At 35.2% G+C, this 23,673-nt stretch overlaps 1 protein-coding gene across 2 annotated transcripts; it reads left to right on the top strand.

Annotated features, from left to right (window-relative positions):
* Nucleotides 1-337: 337 nt before the first annotated feature.
* LOC133859861 (protein PIN-LIKES 2-like) lies at nt 338-7,522 on the top strand. Of its 2 annotated transcripts, XM_062295416.1 has the most exons (3): nt 338-619; nt 5,450-6,852; nt 6,981-7,522. In XM_062295416.1, exon 2 carries the CDS (start codon nt 5,482-5,484, stop codon nt 6,847-6,849), a length of 1,368 nt encoding a protein of 455 aa, XP_062151400.1. In that variant the 5' UTR covers nt 338-619; nt 5,450-5,481; the 3' UTR covers nt 6,850-6,852; nt 6,981-7,522. The 2 variants fall into 2 exon arrangements, with proteins under 2 accessions (XP_062151400.1, XP_062151399.1); XM_062295415.1 differs by lacking the exon at nt 338-619 and having other exon boundaries at nt 5,285-6,852.
* The last annotated feature ends 16,151 nt before the right edge of the window (nt 7,523-23,673 follow it).

The following is a 23,673-nucleotide window of genomic DNA, read 5'->3' as shown; positions in this document are numbered from 1 at the left end:
TGTTTTAAATTTTTTTTAATTTTTATTAAGGGTATTTTTCTCATTTGAAGTGCATAGTAAATTTTTGGTTGTATGAGAAGACATTAATATAATCTTTAGTTTGAAAAAACATTGCAAGTTGACCGTTAAATATGAGAAAAATGTGCAATTTTTTTTTTTCCAAAAAAAACAAAACTCTAGGCCCACGGTGACTTGAGACCACAAAAGCCGAAAGTCCAAGCGCATTCTAGTAAAACAAAGAGGGCCCACGTGACGTTGACATGAAATCAAGCCACACACGTGACATACCCGCCGTCAGTCTTACAGCTGACATTCAAATATTCAATGTCCAGGGCAACCAACTCTCGTTAGGATTCTCTAAAACTCATCAGCTAAGAGTAATATTTTAAGACAGATCTTTGGTTTACAACTCAAGGATTGTTGAATAATATACTCAATAATTTAAAAATAAAAATAAAAAAATTGATTAATCACTTCACTTCCAGACTTTTCCAATCGACAGATTTCCCGAAACTCAACTGTCAAAACTCTGATTCTCTTCATACGGCCATTCGTGAACCAAACCTGTTAAGGGATCTGAATTTCAATTGTTTGGTTTTTCGAATTTAATTAGAGGAGCCTCCCGGGATTCGGATCAAGCATAAAGGAATGGAGTTCTTCCGCGCTTCATTTCATGGAACCATGAAATCTGAAGCTGAAAATGTTCTACACGCAATTCTGCCTCAATTGAAACTACTCGGTATGATTCTCATTGGCCTACTTCTTGCCCACAAATCCAAGTTCGTCGCTGCTCAAGCCCTCACCCGCCCTTGTGTTGCGATGCTCCCCCATTCGTACACCTTTGATTCCCAATCCAAGTCCAAGGGTTTCTAATGAAATGGAGGTCTTGACTTTGTAGCTCTCTCCATGGAAGAGAAGTGACATATTTTGATAAATAAATAATAAATTAAAAAATTAAAAAAAAAACATTCATGGGTAAGAGACTTTCGTAGCATTTATAACTATATCCAAGAAGCTCTATTATAAGTTTACTTTCAAAGCTATCTTTTAGCTTTAATGTGTAGCTTTCAAAGCTACATAAACTTTTACTTCATGTATAAAAAATAAATAAAAATGTTAGCAGGAAAGCTTTAACAAAGAAGACGGCGTGCCTTGCATTTATTATAAAGAAATTTTTTGTCAGTAGAAAAAAATGAAAGATAAAGCATGCACCTCTCTTCATTTAATTCATCTCCACATTTTGTTTGTAACATGCATCTCCTTCGTCAACATTTAGATAAAATCAAAATACACATGCTACTTTTAGACAATATGAGAAATAAAAGGTAGGCTACATTAATGTTTGGCAACCAAAGAAGACCAATCGTGAGAAAAGTAAATCCCAACCAAAAGCCTACAGACAAGGTGAGAAATAAGAGGTAGGCTACATTAAATGCTTAGCAACCAAATAAACCAAAGAAAACAAATCGTGAGAGAAACAAATCCCAACAAAATCATTCAATAGTTTCTAAGCCTTTGGCTATAAGAGTACATCGATATATATTCCTGTATTGGCTATCATTTGTTTAGTTTTTTGAGTGTTTTTTTTCAAGATACAAAACAAAAGTCTTTCTTTTCTTTTCTTTCGTCCATTGCGCACACAAATAAAGGAAAGTAAGAGAAAGGAACGGGAAGGTGTAGTGATTCCTTCAACAAGGAAGAGTACGTAGTAAATACACTATGGATCATTTCAGGAGATTAAGTCAAAGCGGTAAGTATAAAACTTACTGACCCTACACTTGATGTTTTATTGCATAAATTGTACAATATTTTTAGTGTGATTATGAGCCTGTATATTTTAGAATATGATTATAATAAATTATGTTGATATGGTATATTTCATGTGTTTAAAGAAAGTGAATTTTTAAAGGAAACGAGATATGATTATATATGATATGTGAAAAGTCTGTAAAAGATGGAAACCTAGCGGTTAAGTAGGGTTATACACTTAGCACTTCAAAGCTATAAGAGAGATAAATTGGTAGCAACCCAGCGGTTAAGTAGAGATATACACTTAGCACCTCGAAGATATAAGAGGGATAAATTGGTAGCAACACAGCGGTTAAGTGGGGATATACACTTAACAGACTCCAGCGATCAAGTGAGATGTACACTTGACAGATGAAAAGATGAATTGAAAAATAAATGTTTAAATGTGTAAAATATGATAAATAAACTTGTTAATGCATTAATTATTAAGTGAATTAAGCATGTGATATGATATATATTGTTTTATGTTTTTATTTATCGTTTTTCATTAACTTTATATAAATTATTTTAATATTCCATGGTATGAGATATGAGTTTGATAGGTATTAAATGCAAAGAAAAACATTTTGAGTATTTATTAAGTGTATATTAGCAAAACTCTAGGCTTAATTTACAAAACAGTTATGAAATTTTAGAAAGTAAACACTTTTGTGAAATCCTTACAAAGATTACTGTTTAGTAAATTTAAGATAGAGATTTTCAAAGGAAAAAAATGGGCTCACATCACACATGTATGGTCACAATATTTTATACTTGCTGAGTGGTGGACTCACACATTCCTCCTGTAAAATTGTGGTAATTTTACAGATACGGCTGAGGAGGAGATAAATGATGACTCTTATGTTTGTCTAGGATTTTGCTCATGAGGCTTGCAAGAGGTAGGGGTGTGCAAAACTCACCCGCACCCGCGAACCAGCCCCGCCCCGCACCAACCCGCCCCGTCAATAATGGATATAAGACATTTCTAAAAAAGTGCGGGCCCTAAATATGCCAACCCGTGATTTATGGGGCGGGTTGCGGTATTAAATTTTTTCTCACCCGCACACCCGCCCCGCCCCACAATCCCTTTATACTCATACCATCAAATTTTCCCCAAAAAAATTATAAGAATCATGACTAGGGGTGTGCCTTTGATTTCATCAAATTTTCTCCAAAAAAATTATAAGAGTCACGAATTGCCCAAATTGTGTACCTTTGATTTCATTCAATTCTGCACTATACATTTCATCTCTATTCTTATTACATTCTTATATACACTTTCATCTCTACATTCTCACATACACATACCCATTCAATCTACAATCACATAAAAGAATAAAAAAGTTCTTTACAGTTAAGTTTGTTGGTAATTCTGGTTCTTTCTTCTTGTTATTGTTTGCTGGTGAGGTTGATTCAATTGGAATTTTCAAATTTTAAATTGAGTTAACAAGATTGTGAATTATTTTTCTAGTTTTGGGCCCAGAAAAAAATTAAAAAAAAAAAAACCTGAACCCGCATGAATCTGTCCCGATCCGCACTACCCAAGGCCCAGCGGGTTGACCATTCACTATGCGGGTTGCGGATCTTGAGTTTCAAACCCATTCACTGCAGGGCAGGTTGTGGAAAATATGCAAATCCGGCCCAATCCGGCCCGCGCCCACCCCTAGCAGGAGGCCTCTCACCTTTTGAAGGACTGACTCATGCTGAGTCAATATTTAAAATTGTGTGTGTAAATACCTTTGTGGCATCTTTGATTTTAGCTCAAGACAATAGTAGTTTCATGTTGTTGTAATAATATTATGTTCTATTTATAATATGTTATTTCAAATAGAAGCTCTGGTATTATGTGATGAAGAATGAGATGTGATCCTTTTTAAAAAAAAAAAAAAAAAAATTATACATGTTTTCTTCCGCTGCCGGTGTATGTAAATGTAGTAGCCCTATGTGTAATTATGATATTTTTGCTTTGTGACTTATATAAAAGTCGGGGCATTACAGTCCCCGACGCCACCTCATCCTCCATTCTCTTCCTCTCTCACCCCCGACGGCCTCACCCTCCTCGCTCTCAAAGCCGCCATCAACGTTGAACTGTCGACCCAACGCATCTCCACCGCATTTCCGTCTCTGGTCGGAAAAGAAGAAGAAAAGGCAAGGGAGAAAAGAACGAAAAATAAGAAGAAAAGGCAGGGGAGAAAATAAGAGAAAGAAGAGGGAAGAAGAAAAAGGGCAGGGTGGGTGGGGTAGAGGGGGGGTGGCGAATGCGTGAGAATGTGAGATAGAGAGAGACGCAGAGACGACTTTCCGTCTTTCTCACTTTTTTATCCATAGAAAACAATAAAATAAAGGATATAGTGGTGAACAATGCAACACCACATGTAGAGTTACTCATTCTTGAGCCATAATAGGCCAAAAAAATACCCTTGTGAACAAACTTGAATTACTCATTCTTGACGTGGGTGCCTTTTCACCCATAAATTCTTGTGGGCCTAGTAATTTTACTGCTTTTATTCTTAAAAATAAATAAATAGATAAAATAAGAACACTTGACCGAATGTTTAGAGGTGGTTTCAGCGGCCACCAAATGTATAGGGGATGATTTGGGCGGCCAACCCTCTCTCGGCCTTTTTTTGTTTTTCTGTTTTAGTTATTAGTTATTTGTTTTAAAAAAAAAAAAATTATTAAGGGTAATTTTATCATTTGAAGTACATAGCAAATTTTTGTAGTTTGAAGAGATGCTAATACAATCTTTAGTTTGAAAAAACATTGTAAATTGAGTGTTAAATTTGAGAAAAAAATGTGTAATTTTTCTAAAAACAAAACTCTAGGCCTAATTTCTCATTGTTGACTTGGGTAACTTTCACCTATCAACTCTTGCGGGCCCTGTTGATTGCTTTTTCTTCTTAAAAAATAAATAAAACAATGACGTTTGACCAAATGTCTAGGACTCTAGGGGTGGTTATGGTCGCCACAAATGCATAAGCAATAATTTGGGCGGCCGCCCCTCTTTCACTCTTTTTTTTTTTTTTTTTTTTTAATAATTTTTAGTTTTAAATTTTTTTTAATTTTTATTAAGGGTATTTTTCTCATTTGAAGTGCATAATAAATTTTTGGTTGTATGAGAAGACATTAATATAATCTTTAGTTTGAAAAAATATTGCAAGTTGACCGTTAAATATGAGAAAAATGTGCAATTTTTTTTTTTTTTCCAAAAAAAACAAAACTCTAGGCCCACGGTGACTTGAGACCACAAAAGCCGAAAGTCCAAGCGCATTCTAGTAAAACAAAGAGGGCCCACGTGACTTTGACATGAAATCAAGCCATACACGTGACATACCCGTCGTCAGTCTTACAGCTGACATTCAAATATTCGATGTCCATGGCAACTAACTCTCGTTAGGATTCTCTAAAACTCATCAGCTAAGAGTAATATTTTAAGACAGATCTTTGGTTCACAACTCAAGGATTGTTGAATAATATACTCAATAATTTAAAAATAAAAATAAAAAAATTGATTAATCACTTCACTTCCAGACTTTTCCAATCGACAGATTTCCCGAAACTCGACTGTCAAAACTCTGATTCTCTTCATACGGCCATTCGTGAACCAAACCTGTTAAGGGATCTGAATTTCAATTGTTTGGTTTTTCGAATTTAGAGGAGCCTCCCGGGATTCGGTCGGATCAAGCATAAGGAATGGAGTTCTTCCGCGCTTCATTTCATGGAACCATGAAATCTGAAGCTGAAAATGCTCTACACGCAATTCTGCCTCAATTGAAACTACTCTGTATGGTTCTCATTGGCCTACTTTTTGCCCACCAGAAAACCCAAGTTGTCCCGATAGAGACTTTCAAGATCCTCAGCAGGCTTGTTTTTGCTCTGTTCTTGCCCTGCTTGATCTTCACCAACCTTGGTCAATGCATTAGTCTCGAGAATATCATTCAATGGTGGTTCATCCCAGTAAATGTTGTTCTAATCACTGCTATTGGTTGCGTATTGGGTTTGTTGGTGGCCGTGATCTGCCGCCCGCCACCCGAATACTTTCGCTTCACCATCATCATGACCGCATTTGGAAACACAGGCAATCTCCCCCTTGCAATTGTTTCGGCAGTTTGCGACAGCACGAATAACCCATTTGGCGACGAATGTTCAGCGACTGGTGTGGCGTATGTATCCTTTTCCCAGTGGGTTGCGGTTATTCTTGGATGTACTCTTGTTTACCATATGATGGAGCCGCCATTGGAGCAGCATGCCATTTTTGATGAAGAAGGAGCTGACTCAGCTGAGATTGAGGAAATACCTTCTGAGATCGAGGTTGAGAGTGAGGAAACACCCAGTGATGATCTCAGTGCGCCGCTTCTTATCGAAGCTGAATGGCCAGGGCTCAAAGAGAAGGAAACAGAATCTTGCAAGACACCCTTTATTGCAAGGCTTTTCCACAGCATCTCCGGCATCTCAAGAACTACTGTTCCGGATCTTGATTCGCGAACTTCTTGTTTGGCAGAGCCCAGGATGGTGAGAAAAATCAGAATTCTTGCTGAGAAAACTCCATACCGTCACATTCTTCAGCCACCAATAACTGCCTCGGCAATAGCTATTTTTATAGGAATTGTTCCTGCGATAAAATCTTTTGTTTTTAATGATGATTCTGTAGTTTCTTTCATCACGGACAGTTTAGATTTTATGGCCGATGCAATGGTGCCTTCAGCCATGCTTGTTCTTGGAGGAATGCTTGCTGAGGGTCCCCATGAATCTAATTTAGGCGTCCGAACCACCATTGGCATCATTGTAGCAAGGCTCTTAATACTTCCTCTGCTTGGAATTGGGGTCATCGTAATGGCCGACAAGTTGAATTTTTTGGTCCCTGGGGATCAAATGTACCGGTTCGTGCTTTTGCTGCAATATACAACACCAAGCGCCATCTTGTTAGGTTCAATCGCAAGCTTGAGGGGCTATGCAGTGAATGAGGCATCCACAGTCCTCTTCTGGCAGCACGTGTTTGCTCTGTTCTCCCTCACAGCTTATATAATTGTCTACTTCTACATGCTCGTTCCTTATGCCTAAAAGGTCTCTCCTCTGCCTCATGTTCTTTTATCTTTATTTTTCCAGCTTTTTGAAAAGCATATCCCAGCCATATGACTCGCTGGCTTCAATAGAATAATCAGATGTAATTCACTATAGAATATGTTCTGCAGATACATAAGAGGAGGGGAGATCAGTCTAACAGTAAGTTTTTGCTCGGCATCTCTTACAATATGTTCTTGTACACGCTTAACATGTACACTTAGCTTGCAATTCGTATTGAGGAGGTTCAAAAAATTTAGAGCATTAGAATTTAGACCCAGTTTGAGATATGCAATCGACCTTCTCCAGGAAGCAGGAACAAGGTAGCACCAAGTAAACTTCATTTGTTTTGGAAGTGGGATTTGTTTATTGAACTTCACTGACGCATTGAAAGATTTAGTTGAGAATGTTCATCAAAGATTGGGCTCCCTTTTGTTTATTGAATCAGATGATGGTGTGAACCAGAAAATAAAAACTCTCGGGATAAGGCTAATCTTGACAAAGATCAAACCAATTCAAAACCAAACAGATAAGGAATAGCTTGTAAACTTATGTTTAGATCATCTTACTATAAATCTTATCTTCAGTTTGTAATCATTATCGCAATAATATAAATGGAAGAGTCAGGAAGACAGTCTTTCTGCTCAAAGAATGAGAGAAACATTTTTACAAATACTTGGTGTGCAATCATTTATATGGTATCAGCATACTGTTAATACATAAATCTCAAAAAAAAAAAAAAAAAAACAAAAACAAACACAAAACAAGTTATTTGTCTCCGCCAATTCTGATAAATTAGTGTGTACTGAGTTATAACAAACACTTTTACAAAACACCTTTAAATTTTGATCGTGTTTTACACAAAACGAAACCAAAATAGGACATCCTTAGAGTTTCTATACTAGCAAGAAGAGACACACGAATTTTAAAATTGCATAAGGATTTTGAGAGAAACAGAAAAATATAAAATTTCAGTATGTTTAAAATTGATCTGAAGTGGGCTATATATAGCATCAATTTAGCAATTTTAATGTCTGTTTATTAACATACTTTTATTTTTGGAAATTAACAGAAATAACTGTTTATTCAGCCATCAATAAATTAATAGAGATTAACTGTTTATTAATGCATTTCCATTATAAATTTTCCTAAACCAAAAACATAGACATACATACATAATTATATTTATTTTGTAAACTTTTTAACCATCCCCCAACATTTTCAAAATTAAAAACTAGCTAGTTCTATAAGTTGATACCTAGATTGTCAATGCGTCTATATTCCCGTTTCAAGTGTGCTTTAGAGACGAAACCTTAGTCTTATAGAAGAACACAACCTCCAATACTCATAGAGGTTGGCTTTTTAAAGCGCCCCCTAACTATTACACTTCAACATAAATATGTTATGAGCCTATTAAGTGCATAATGCACAACCTCTAATGTAACATTACATCTTTCAAGCACCTTAACCTTGGAATGTTAAATGATTTTAAAAATTAATATAATTTATAGTGCTTGCAATTATAACATATAGTGTACTTTAGCTCATTGAACTCAATATCTTGATATTTCTAAGTGTTGAGTTGAGTTGAGTTGAGTTTTCACTACTGTTGATCATTCTATAAATGCTTTAATCTCATCCCCTTTGATGTTTTCCACATCAAATCCCTTGCAAGCTAGTCCTTTAATTAATGGATTTCTTAAATTTTGAACAAATCTCACAAAATCAATTATAATTACTCAATCAATGAGTAATTACCTTAGGTAATTATGCCTTAAACCAATATGTCTTAATTTGCCATTATAAATATAGTTATAAGCTCAGGACAATATTGTTTGACTGTCGCAATGTAAAGAAACACGAGGCATAAGTTTAAATCAAATAAGAATTTTCAATAATAAATTCTTTAACCATTATGCTTCTTTGCTACAAAGAGCCAAAGCTATAAACTCGACCGCTATGGTAGAGTCCATAGTAAGGGTTTGGTTCTTAAAACCCTAGGAGATAGTTCCTCCACCAAAGGTAAATATTCAACCACCGGTTGATCTTTGATCATTGTTTTCTGTGATCCAACTAGCATATATGTATCCTTCTTGTAGGATACTCGTTATACCATATACCATATATATATATATATATAATGTTTAAGAATTTTGTGTCAAACTTTTCAACAAATATGACTAGGGTTAGTAGTATATATGCTCATTTTTCATTATTGGGAAAGCAAGAATGTTTTGGTTAGTCGTCCTATGTAATTACTAAACTGCAAACAAGGTGGTGTGAGGCTTGAAATTAATGGTCAAAGTTTCACCATGGGTTTCGGGTAATTGGCCCATGCATGCTAGCTTTTGGTTATATTCCATCGATCCAGCACTAGCCAGTAGCCCTAGTGAACTTGGGTTCTCGTTTGTTTCGGTTTGGTGTAAAACTTTTTTTCCCAAAAATATTTCTTTTCTCACTTTTTGATGGAATAGCTAAAACTTTTGAGCAAACTGAAAATATTTTCAATCAACTTAAAAAATCGAAGTCAATTGGACTAAAATGTTTTACTCTTTTCGTTTTCGTAAAATATTTTCTGCCCCCTCTCCCTCACACACGCCCTCTAAGAAATAAAACAAAACTATAATGCGGAATTTACAAATCTACCGAAACTCTATCAGATTGTTTATGATTCTCATAATTTTTTGAGAAATGATTGTTAATATGACTCTTGTACAACTCTTATAATTTATTTATTTATTTTTTTTTTGTCAAACGAACCATTAGATCTATTTTCTGGCCTACATGTGAGTCTTACATATCCATTGGTTAATTTTTTTTTATAAAAAAATTGTTAAAGTTGTACAAAAGTTAACAACGTATCATATTTCTAATTTTTCAGAGGCATCACAATAATGATGTAATCCTTGATAATGCATCCGAAAGTCGGTAGTGTTTGAGTCTGATTATGAGTATATTTCTATATATCTCCTAGTCAATAATTAGCTAGATCTCCAAGTCCAAGGCTGAATCAGATTCTTAATAGAGTTGTAGTCCTAGTCGGCCACTTAGATAATCTTAGATAATTTAGAGTCTTACTTGAATTCCTCTCTCTTTATGTTATGTAACCGACAATTTTGTTCTTCAATTGATTATTTTTTACAATATGGTTTACTGTGTCTTGAGGATCACAACTCTCTCAAAATAACCATAAAACGTCCCACAACCACCAATTCTCAACCACCGCCATGCGAACCCTATATCTCTACCCCCCACCGCTTCCCTCTCTCGCAGCTCGGTCGCCACCCTCTCGGCCATGCCTCCGATGATCATGACCATCAATCTGATTGAAAGATTTAGGAGAATAACTAGTTTGGTTAACTTACAAAAACTAGATGTAATTTATTATTTATAGAGGTTACACGGACACTAGTGTAGGAATGTCACTACAAGGTTATAATAACAGAAAACTAAATAAACTAAAGATGATACAAAAGAGGAAAAAGGCTTGTGCTGGGTTTGAGGAGCAAATCCGAAAGACATGGAGCAGGAATCCAGGAGAACGGAGACTGCAGGCTGCTGGTCTGACGAGTAGCTGTTGCTGTAAGAAGGCTGGTCAGCAGGAAATGTGGAGCTCCTTTGCTGATTTTTAGGCTAGTGTTGAGGTGCTGATCATTTTATCCTTTAACACCGATCACATGTCCTCCAAGTTGTTGTCCAATGGCATCATTGATCGAGCATGCGGTCTAGAAATCCGGCAACTCGCTAATGAGGAAGATTTTCCACCACGCAGAGGCGCTTGACCAAACGCTAAGAGACCTGTTAAAAGGGCAAGCAGTGGGTCACATGGATGGAGACAGATCATCTGACACATTGATGCAATCCACAACACATCCAGTACTGCAAATTCTGAACTGAAGAGAATCTTCCTAGCCATTCAATTTCTAGCTTGTTTGGACCTTTGGATTCTATGCTGGAAGCTGTTCAAAGGTCTCCTAGCTACAGGGACGGCCAGTCAACATATATTGTACGTGTAGCACATGCAAAAAGGATATATATGTGTTTGAGTGAAAGCTTTAATTTTCAAATCTATGTAATGATATTTCATAAAGTGGAGGAAATTAAGAGAAAGGTAATTAGAAAAATGCTTATAAACTTTCAATAACACATTGCATTAGTTTCAACCCAAAAAACCATTTAGTAATAACACTTGTAAGCCAGTTAATTTTAGGGTTAATTCTGTTTTTGGTTCATGAGTTTTGAAAACTTTATTTTTTAATACCTGAGTTTTAATTCGCATTATAGATGATACCTCCGTTTTGGAAAAAGATCAAATTAGTACCTCAGTCAAGTTTTCCGTCAAAAAACTAACGGCCCGTCAGATATCAACCCCTGAGGATTGACACATGTTTTAGTATTAAAAAAAAATGAAAAAAGAAAAAGAAAAAGAAGAGCATGGCAAAAAAAAAAAAAAAAAAATTGGTCAAGGGTTTTGGCCCCGAACCACCGCATGGGCATACCCTCAAATTTTTTTTGATGGGTTTTGGCCCAGGGTAGCCGAACCACTCTCATGGGCCAAAACCCTTGACTAATTTTTTTATTTTATTTTTTATTTTTTCTCTTGCCATGGGGTAGCCGAACCACTCCCAACCCCGAACCGGTCAAGAGGGTGCCTCTTCTTTTTCTTTTCTTTTCTTTTTTCAATTTTTTTTTTAAAGTTTTTAATATTTTAATTAATTTTTAAAGATTTTTTATTTTTTAATACTAAAACACGTGTCCAACCCTCAGGGGTTGACACCTGGCAAGCCGTTAGTTTTTGGACAGAAAACTTGACTGAGATATTAATTTGGTTTTTTCCCAAAACTGAGGTACCATTTGTGATGCGAATTGAAACTCAAGTACTAAAAAAATAAAGTTTTTAAAACTTAGGAACCAAAAATGTATTTAACCCTTAATTTTATTAAATAGAAATTTCCTACAAATTAAGTTGGAGGAATACCTTCAATTTAGTCTCTAAAAATGCATGACATGTGTGACTGTGTCACTTGAATATATAAAAAATGCATGTTTTTCTACTAATTTTATTTAAAAAGCATGTAAAACATATATGCTAATAAAAAACTATATATATATATGTGTGTGTGTGTGATTCACCCCCTTTACATATTCTAAGAGATACGTTCACTTAAGAAAGTTTTTCACACCATTTTCAGATTGGGATGTGTTTGTACCATGCATGGACCCTACCAATATATTTTGAATTTTACTATTCGTAAAAGTCATTTTCCTCTCAGATTTTTTTGCTACCAAGCACCGGGAAAACAAGGCCTAAGCTTTCGATCTAAGTTTTGCCATAACTGGCGGGGTCTGGCCGGCCTACTTGAGCTCGATCGGGTTATAACTGCTTTTGAAGTTTGAACTCAGATTAGCTAATAGCTAGGGTTTCAAATCCTATATACCTTAATCTCAAATGCATGTGTTCCTTCATGCATGCATGCCTGCCTCGCCACTGCATGCATGAGGTCCATTATTACTCAACATGATCATCATCCATGATGAAGTTCAATCAGTCCCCTTCGAGAAAAGTACTACTTGCAAGCTAGCTTTGAGACAATACTTTGTGGGATATGATTTGACATGATCATTAAATAAGCCGCTCCATTTGTGTGAACAACATTGATGCCGACACAAAATTTAGTCTTAAGTATATAATGCGTTACTGTTTGGTGCATTATGTCACTTTCTTTCAAAGCAAAAGATTATGATAGGAAGCGATACACTTAATAATTTTTTTTAAAAAAAAAAAATTGACTTTTAAATTATCTCAATTATATTATAAATGAGTTTTATTATTTAAAAAAATGTATCACCATATCATAAGGTAGTGACACAATAATTATTTGAAAACTACTTTTTTTTAAAAAAAAAAAAAATTGAAAATAAAGCACTTTCTATTATGTATATAGTGACCAAACACACCAATAAGTTTTGAAAGAGTACAATCAAAATCCACTAAGGGGTAATGTAAACAAATATTTGTGCAATATTATTAAATTCATCATTTCAATCATGTTTTGAAACCTAAGACAACATAATCTAATCTCGAGACCATTTGCCTGTCTTGAGGCTACCACGGAGTCTTTTTGCCTTTATTTAACACTTTGTGCATGCACCTTTAGAGAGGTCTGATTCTTTTTATCTATTGTTTACTGTTTGTTTTCATATTTGTATGGCTTTTTTGGTTGGATTTTTGTTGTTAAGGAGCCTATTTCATTTTAATTGTTTTTTTTTTTACCTGTAACCCTTGTGATATTATTGAAAAAAAAAAAAAAAGAAGAAAAAAGTCTTGTAAGTTTCTTCCAAGTTGCAGCTGCATTCATTTTTAGAGCCAAAAGAAAATATACCACCGGCACTCCTCTCTTTGGTGTCAGCCTGTCAGGGGATGGTGGCCCTCCCCTCAGTTACCCCTTCTCACTTCTCAAGTCACATGGTTGAGAAATTTCAAAACTTGGTGAGGTTTTAGCCATAAAGATATATGGTAGAATAATTTTCATATTATCTATATGATTTAGTTTTTTTTTTTTTTTTTTTTTTTTTCATTTTTCTTTCTTTCTTTCTCGCTACTCCTTAATTCTTTTATAAATATCACTCACTGTAATGCAATTCAATAGACTTCACTAACATAAATACTGTCTTAATTCTTCTCTTCTCTATTTATTTCTCTTTACTTTCGCTGTCTCTTTCACTTAATATATTTTGTTTCAAGCCTCCACGCGCTGTCTGAACATTCTGCAAGTCTTCCACACGTCGCCAAGCTCCTCTGCTTGCGTTGTAGTGTCTTCCCAACCTTCTTCGAACCGGATTTTAAAAATCGAAAACCAGAATCAGATTTGCAAAAGTACAAATCTATTGATCTGTGGACGACCTGACACCAATAGCTGCCACACACTCCTCCACGCGCTGCCACCGCATCTCTTTTTGGCAAAAGAACCACTGAAAACTGCTTTTACGTTCCCAGTTCGGTTGACTTGTGTCTGATAACGTCCATTGAGCCTTACTCATTCCCAAAATGCACCTTAAGGGAAGAGGTTTGCTCAAGGCTTATAAAGCCCACAACCCAAGCATACCTTGGCAATGTGGGACTCTTAACACGCCCCCTCACGTGTGGCATCTTTGGCCAAACACGTGTTCAACAACGGGAGGGAAAGGCCCATCATTGTCAAAGGTACCTGCTCTGATACCATGATATCGTCCATTGAGCCTTACTCATTCCCAAAAGGCACCTTAAGGGAAGAGGTGCATTCCATGGATTCGGTTGACCCCTTCCCTCCGTCCCTACAAGCTAACATGCATGCCTTCTATGCGCGTCTTTCTCACTTGCTTATGTACATTCCATGGATTCGGTTGACCCAATCTATCGACCCGATCCACTAAGTTTCAAGTCTATTTGACCAGCCTAGTCAATGACTTGATCCATGGAGTTCGACCTAGACCATCGGGTTTTAGGCCTTTCGAGCCAGCAATCCAAATCGATCCAATCAACGACCCACCCCATTTGGTTCAACCTGAGCCATCGATTGGGTTTTCAAGCCTTCAAGGCCTAATAAAAAGCCCACAGTGACCCAAATTCAGCCTAATCCAATGCGACCCACGGCTAAGCGTCGCCCGCCATCCACCGGCCCAAAGCTGGTTTGGGCAACGAAAAATTATTAATTTATAGAAGACCCATATTGCAAGAACAAAATGATCAAAGGAGGAGCACATGCATGATAGCATTTTCAACCAAATTAATATTTACCAGGAAGCTTTTCGTTATTAATTTGCTATTATCAACTCTTGTAGTTGAAATAGTTCACATTGTTGACTAGTCCACGTGAGATACATTCACTCAGCTTTAATTCTCCATAAAGAGAGAGACAGAGAGATTTTTATCAGTGCTGTTGAAAGGCCATTTTTATCAGTTATTGAATTAATTGGCGATGCATGCAATATGTTAATGCATGTGGACAGTTTCATGTCATTCGTTCATTCATGGCTTAGCCCATGTCGTACAAAACCACCATCACCATCTTGTTTCTCATAAAGTATCATTATTATGGCTGCCTACTTTGACTTTCTGTGTTGTATATCTAGGGTTAGCTAGGTTGTGGGTACGACGGTACCAACTCCTGTCTGTTGTTTTGTATAATTTTCTGATTTCTAAGTTTGAAAAGGTTTCTTCAATTCCTCATTTTCTTTGATCTATTGGATTTATTTCTTTAGTTAATACGTTTGGAGGTGGATGGTTTCCATCCATAGTTTTAACCCCTCCAACTTTATTCATATTATTTTGTCTAACTAATTTTTTTTTTTTTTTTTTTTTAGGATTTCATGGGTTTTAATTATGAACGTAAAATTTACTACATGTAAAAGACATTGACATAATTTATATTAATTTAGCTTAGAGTAATCGTTGTTTAATTAAACAAAGATAATTATAATTATCTATCTAAGTCAGAGTCTTTTGATTATTTGTAACATGTACTATGGTGTAGAAGTCATTTAGTAGTTTTCAATCTTATTTATATGCCTGAGTAATTAATAAAAAGTAAACATAATTAATTTTAAATTTTTTTTAAATATAAAAAAATCTAGACTCTCTGAAACCCTAATAATTTTATTCCGTCCGGTATTTGATAAATCACAAGTAACATTTAAACATTGGGATTTCTTTTTCAATTCTTTCTCTGTTTCTGGTTGATAGTGTCAGATATATCTGGTGCTTTTGTAATTCGTAATAATAGCATGTCTGGTTGTTCTTCAATCGGTTTGAGACTCGAGAGATCGATTTGTGTTGCTACTTTTCTCTATTTTATTTTTGGAGTCTCTTGTTGTTGATTCTTGATGACCTCTCTAAAAAGAAAGCAATGATTTATATTCCTTAGCTTCTATTTTATTTTCTTTCAAAGGGGCAGATGCATGTTCTAGGTTTAACTCATCAAGAAAAAGAAAAAATAAAAAAGAAACGAAGATGTCCTAGGTTCATTTGAAAAAATTTGAGAGAAATTTTGGTAAAAATAATAAATTAAATTTATTATTTTTTTATCAATTTAAACTTTTAAAATAAATAGTAATTGAATATAGTATCAAAATAAAAGTCTTAAGTTCAAACATTACTTTTGTTATTAATTTCTCATTTCAATTAAATATTATTACTATTTGTTAAGAGAGAATTTAAAAATATTGATTGAATAATTTAGTTTATTATTTCTTATTTTTTGTAGGAAAGAGCAATCTTTCATTAATCAGAAAAAGGGTACATAACACACAACCATAAAGGTTTACAAACATCACCACAATAAGGTGTATACCCAAACTGAGCCAAACTAGCCTCAGATTCTAACAAACAGCTGCTAACCAAAAACCTAATCAACTAGAATGAAGCCTACTGCGTTGACATCAGGTCTAAATACTTGATCTGGGAGTAGGTCCGCCATTATGACAAAATAAGTGACTAGGTTTAAAATAAGAACAGAGCAAACTGTTGAAATAAAAACACAACCCAACAACAGAACATCAACACAGAAGTCAGCATCGAAGGCGCCGTCACTGTCGCCGGCGCGTGGATCACACGCGCCAAACACCAGGGACCTTCTCTACGCCAGACGACCGCCGGAGACACCCGAAAACACCGAACACCACCCGCCACACCCTGGAAATCATGCAGTAGCCCTCACGCGCCGGAACAAGAAGAAAACCTCCCAGGCGCGTGCTAGCCACGCGCCGAGCAGGAACGCGCAACACGGCCGAAGCTGGGGGCTGCTGAACCGGAAGAGGCGGGCGACCACCGTGGGGAGGTGCGTGTCATGAGAAACCCGCCCGAAGTAAACAGATCTGACTCCAAATAAAACACCAAGGAACAAGCAGTCAGACACTTCGACTGCGACACACCAAGAAACCACTCCCCAACACCAAACTCCCGTGCAATCTTCTGTCAAGGGACTAGCAACCACCCCCGGAAAACCGAGAGGACAAAACACCCACACCCCTAATGGCTTGGGGACTCCTAACCTACGAAAACAAACAACACAAGAAAGAAAAAACTAAACTGAGAACCACCCCCGGGAGGGAGAAGGTGCGAAGCGCCCCCCCCCCCCCCCCCCAACAAGCTCCTCGAAAAAGCTCTCTCTAGAAAACTCTCGGGACCTTCTCTAAATATCTGCACTCGCCAATGTTCACCTTCTTTGTTTTTGCGCATGTGGGTCACGGGTTTCTTTTTTTGGTCTTGGCCGGTGCTGGGGATGGTTTCCAGCGGTCGGCTGTCACTGGTGTGGTGTTTGTGTACGGCGTGTGTTATTCATGCGCGGGCACCGGCGAGGATTTTCAAACGACGGCTTGTTTAATATTTATGTTGTGTATTTGTTTGTTGTAGTGCTCCTTGTATTATTTTTATTTCCTTTAAGTTTGTCTATGAGTTTTGAGATATTATTGATCTGTTTTAGGGCTTGTTTTGCTGGGATCAGCCTTCTCATCTTTAGGAATGGTGCTTAAATGTAGAGAATGGCTCAAATGTCTGATCTTGTAATATTTGTTTATTTGTAGGCAGTACCCAAGTCAAATTTTTTGACTTAGTGGGTATTTCTACTCACTGTAATATGCCTTCAGGCCTGTTGGTTATTAATGCAAAGAGCTTTAAGCTTATTGTTAAAAGAAAAGAAAAAAAGGCTTTTAAAATAAATTATAACTTAATAATATTTAAAAAGAACAATATTTCTGTCAATATGTCAGTTTTATGATGGAATTTCCAATTTAACAAGTCTCTGCAATGAATTTTTCATTATTTACTATTATCAACTCTTCTAAATAAAACAGTCACTCGTTGACTAGGACAGGAAGCGGATCCAATAGAATTGAGATCCACAAATCCACAATTATTATGACAGTTTTTATTAAAGTCTTCGTATAAGACTTACGACATGTTTTTTTTTTGACTTAATAGGCAGTTGGCAGTCCAAAAATATTTTATACTATTAAATTCAATATGAATTGTCTCACAAATTAAGCACTGGGAATCTTCCTCCATGAAATAGATGCATCAATGCTGTTGAAAGGCCCTTTAGGACCACCAAATCATATCAGGGGAGAAAAGTTTCAAGAAATTGAAGATAAATATGGCAATATCCTCTTCCATTGATTTTTCCATTTTCTCACCTTTTTTTTTTTTTTAACTGCATAAGGTCAAGATAGATGAAGGAAATAAAAAAAATTTTAAAAAAAAACCCAAACAAACAAACAAACAAACCAAAAGGCATGCAATATCTACTTGAATGAGAATAGCCCATGGTTCCATATGTAACGGTCCCCTCAAATGCGAAAACAATTAAATCTCGTTTGGTTTGCGGAATGGTTATTCCGTTAGGAAAAGGAATAGATATTCCTGAAAATAAAAGATGGTGGAATGGAATGACTATTCCTATTCTTTTGTTTGATAATAACTCACACATTTTAATTGGAGTTCAAAAAAAATTACTAAAAAAAACCCTACATTATATTATTATTAATTTTTTTTTTTAAAAAAAATCAAATTAAAAAAAAAACTAAAAAATAAAAAAAAATTGAAATAAACTAGTGGGTGGCCGGCCACCCACCGTTGAATCGGAGGTGGCTGCAGCTGCCTCCGGGGGGACCCTGGGGGTGGCCCATCCGGGGTGCCATGTGCCACCCCCACTTACTCCGGAGGTGGTCGCACCACCCCCGGAACGCCTTAGTAGTCCCCCTGAGGCATTCCAGGGGTGGTGCGACCACCCCTGGCCCTCCACAGTGGTTGGCCGACCACCCATTAGGGTTTAGATTTGCTTTTTTTATATATATATATATAAAAAGATTTGAAAGAAAATAAAAAATGAGTTTTTTTTCTTGAAAAATGTCATCATTACTCCCAAGGAATAGGAATAGCTATTTTGGAATATACCCCTACCAAACTAAATAATAGCTATTCCATTCCAATGGCCTATTCTGCGAATCAAACGATGCCTTAGATTTTGACTAGATGAGAGCATTCTTATAGTAGCCTTATCAAATTTTACTAGTTAAAATAATTATAAATTTATTTTTACTATTCTTGTGAGCTACTTTTTAATTCACTTTCACTATTACTATTCAATTAAATAATATTTTTTTAGATTTCTTTATTTTTTTTGTATTTAATCTTTTTGAATGTTTCTCTATATTTTTGAATGAGGAATGTTAGAGTATCTCTTGGTGTACGTCTGGAATGACATAGATGTAATTTTTTTGATTAAAAAATTACATTTATGTCATTCAAAAGGACATAAATTAATAAAACTTGAATAGAATTTGAATTTAAAATTATTTTAACAATAATAAAATTGTTGAAATAATTTTTGTGTGTTTTTATTAAATTTTTAACTATTTTAACGAGACTACTAAAAATGCTTTCGGCTACGCATCCCCAAATATCCTCTTATTGTTTTTGCTGATTCGCACATCCCTTGTCTTTTTCTTTCTCTTTTGCAGGGGCGGTCCTACATGGAGGCTAGGGGGGGCCCTGGCCCCCCCAAGCCCCAAAATTTTCCCCTAAAAAAAAATTTTTTCCAAAAAAAAAAAAAAAAAATTTAAAATTTTACCCCTTAATTTTTTAATTTTTTTAATTTTGCCCCTTTTATTTTTTTTCTTTTCAATATGGCCCCTCCATTTTTAAAAGCCTAGGTCCGCCACTGCTCTTTTGGGAGGGGCATTCACGTGTGATTAATTTATGACCTTCCATATTACAAAAAAATAATAAAATTATGAGCTTCCCACAGAAGATGAAAATGAATCAATGGTACTGCCTCTTACTGTTCCTTTTTCCCTGCAATATTGATGGCTCCAACTTTAATTCACTGTCCACAAAACTGGGAGAAGGGATCTAACTGTACTTTTCCAAACCAGGCAAAGAAAAATTATAGGTGTAAAACAAAAAAAATAAAAAAATAAAAAAATTATTAAAATATGTCAGTATTGAGAACTGACATTTTCATGGGAGATACTCTCGTTGATCAATATATGGTGGCATGGATTCTAATAAGGTGTTATTCTTGCATGTAGAGTGTGATTGGGTGACCTGACTCCTGAGGGTGTGGTCCACCTATAATTTATATTCTGAATACTAGGGCTTTGATTTCCATGGTTGATTTGCCCAACTACTCGGGCAATGGGAATCTTGTGTACACTCACAGTCGATGATGTTGCCTCTAGTACTAAAGGCGAGGTGTTGGTAGTCAGGTGCCTAGACTCAACCGTTTTGGGCAAGGTTAGGTGAATCAAACACGTTCTCAGTCCCTTTCTTGGTCGATCAAGCTCCGTGCAATAAGCCATCATTTTGCATTTTCAACTCCAATTTTTTTTTTTTGTTCTATTTCATCCTATCATTCTCGAGTCATTTTGGTACTCTATCTTACACCTTTAGTGTATATTTTGCACTTTTCGTTATTTTTTTATATTCCGTTTGTTTCGGTGTAAAATATTTTTCTAAAAAATAATTTTGGTATTTTCCGATGTTTGGTGAGGGTGAAAAATAATGATAAACATAAATTATTTTCAGTTTGACCGTACAAACCTCTTTAATTTTTTGAAAACGATTTACGGTTTTGAAAATTGTAAATCGTTTTTCAAATTTAAACTCTTCATTCTTACATGCACGTTAATTGTGAGAATCCTCCACCACCGGGCAATGGAGTTTGTTGGTAGCCCAAATTTACCGTTGAAGGTTCCTATTTACCGGATTCTAGCGCGGGCGACTGCCGCCAAAATCCGACGACGTCTGGCCATTGTCGTCGGATTCTAGAAACCAAATTCGGCCGGAATCTGGCCAATACGGCCGAAGTTTGGCCATCTAGTTGGATTCTGGCAAATGGTCAGATTCCGGATACTTTCACCGGCCAGAATCCAACACAAATGGCAAAATTCTGGCCACATTCGCCAGAATCTGGCCAGTACGACTGGAATCTGATACTAATGGCCATATTCCAACCACATTTGCCGGAATCAAACTAGCCAGAATGGCATAATGGCCATCGGTGATTTTTCGCCCTTCTTTTTTTTTTTTTTTTCTTTCTGAAAAATGATTTTGTTGAAAACATTTTACGTCTTAACAAATGGAGTACTAATATTTAAAATATGCATTTTAATTTTCTAAGCATCACAAAGACCACACCTTATAAGATAGAGGTTAATTGATTAAACTCTCTTCCTCTTGTTCCTCTTAAAATTACCCATTTATCTAAAAGACTTCTGTTTGGATGCAAGTAGAAAACGTTTTCTACTTGTTACGATGTTTAATTTTTTTAAAAACAAATCATATTTTATTCTACTTTTTCAAAAATAAATCATATTTTATTTAATTTTTTCTAAACAAATCATATTTTATTCAAATTTCTCTAATTTTATCTCACAAAATAAAACTTCGAAATTCGCGCACCAAATAATAATTGAATTATGATTTTAAAAATCAAACACTCAAATGCACCCGTCGATTATTATTAAGCCTTCATTTGGACATTAATGGTAGGTTTGGTATGCGAAATGACTATTCAATTGAAAAAAATAAATAAATAGAAATCGTTAGAAATGAAAAATGATGGAATAAAATACTTATTCTTATTCATTAATTTGATTGTAACACTAAAATATAACTCTTAGTAGGTATTTCATTGTTTGGTACATTGCAATACACTGATCAATAGAATTATTGTAATCAAATGTTCTAAAACGCCCTAATAATACAATTCTGATTTATAATTTTATGTTTTTGTTTTTTTAAACATAAACATAAACAATTATGATTATTTTTTGAAAAAAGAAGCCATGAACACAACAGAGAATCAAAGTAAAACAAGTCTTAGAATTAGAATTTTTTAAAGTTCTCTGGCCGGTTCACAATATCCATAGCAGCACCAAAATATCAAAAATCAAACGAGGATGAACTTAGAGCAAAACAATGACAATTTACCACACAAATAGGAGGTGATGGGCATAAAAATGAAAAAAAAATAAAAAAAAATAAAAAAAAAATCCGATAATTAAAACCAAGAAAAGCAAGCCTTGACTTCTGTTTGGCTGCTTCAAAATTACTAGAAACGAGAATATCTTGCAAATTAAAACCTTAAATTCTTCAATACCTTTGACAAGCTATTCAATGCATCAGATCAAAAATTTTATTTCCCGGCCATTTCAATTTCCTTTCTTTGGGTTAGAGTAAATAAAAAATAAAAGAAAAGAAGAAAAACAAACAAATGATCCATTGTCAACTGTGGTGGTGAGTTGTGCCTTAAAGGCACGCCGGCGGCGCTCCTTTGAGTGCTACTCGATCGAGCGGAACACATTTGTGCCAGCAACTCCGACGAATTCTCCCAAGGTGGAGGCTTGGTTGCATTTTTGTTGCACTTCTAATACGACACCGTTTGCTAGCCGAATTTGTTACAATTTTAGGCCTCCTTGTTCTTGTTTTCTTATGCCAGCTCTTCGTCCTATTCCCGTATTCCGCTCTCATAATTGCTTTGATGATTGATGAATTCCCATACAAAGCTTAAAAGCCGCACAAAACGCTGACACTTTTCCCCCTCTCGGTCCGGAGGTGGAGCAACCTCATTGAAAACGATTGAAATGGAGAGGATTCGTTTGCAATCTCATTAGGTTCGATATATTTTGAGACTCTTTTTTTTTTATTAAAAAATAAATAAATATTAATTAAATTAAGTTTATATATATATTTTTTTTATTTTAATATGTCAATTAGAGCACTTTCTTCTATTTATATATGTATATAACTTATTAGATATAGAATGATTTATCAATTGATTCAAATATATTAAATAATAAAAATTTAAAAAGTAAAAATAAAAATGAAAATAAATTATATAAAAATTGATTTGTAATAGAACATAATGCTGAGAAAATTGTTGGACATTGAAGACTCATCGATGGTGTAATTATATCTATTATGTACAACGCAAACAATGAGGATTTATGCCCTTTGAATATTTTTTTATATTTTTCTAAACATTCAATTCAAATAAAAGTTTAAGAAAAAATTATGCACGTTGGACTAATTTCATGAATGTAAAAATGAGGCTTTCAAAAATAGTAAATAAGTGAGACTTTCCAAGGATTTATGAATATTTTTTCTGAATGTGAATAATGAGACTTTCAATTTATAATTATCTTCATCATATTAGAGTCTTAAAATTTGTTATAGAAATAACCTTTATTGTACAATTATTGAGTGGGAGCCTTAATTTAAAAGTATTTTATTAATTTTTCTATTATATAAGAGCCTTATAATGTTATTTTGAGCCTAATATTTTTTTTTTTTGAAAAAAATATATATTTATGATATAATTATTAATTTATGGCTTTATTTAATTAAGAGCCTAAGATGACCACCTAAATCGCATCGGAGCTGCCATGACCTAATCTCACTACAAGTAGAGCATCAACAGTAGCGCACGTTATTGGGTCAGTAGCAGCCAGTCGGGAGTCGAGATCTAAGGCCATCTCCAGCAATGAAAGTTATAATAACTATTAAAAAAGTCCAACTCTCTACTTTAACTACTGTTTATCCTATATTCTCTCAAACAGATTCACTATTCAACTCTCTACTTACATTTAAATATTATTTCGTATTCTTTTTTTATTATATATTTTTTTATTCTTTTCTTCTCCTCATTTTCCCTTCTGTCAGATCTCTCTTTCTTGTTCTTCCTTTCTCTTTTCGTCTGAAATACACCTAGAGAGAGAGAGAGAGATCGAGGGATTTAGGGAGAGACCCATGAGAGGAGAGCCGGAGATGGAGAGACCCGAGAGGCC

Source organism: Alnus glutinosa, chromosome 2, assembly GCF_958979055.1.
Source record: "Alnus glutinosa chromosome 2, dhAlnGlut1.1, whole genome shotgun sequence".
NCBI classification, from domain to species: Eukaryota; Viridiplantae; Streptophyta; class Magnoliopsida; order Fagales; family Betulaceae; genus Alnus; species Alnus glutinosa.
The sequence above is the reverse complement of the archived record's forward strand: the minus strand, read 5'-3'. Positions and strand labels throughout refer to the sequence as shown.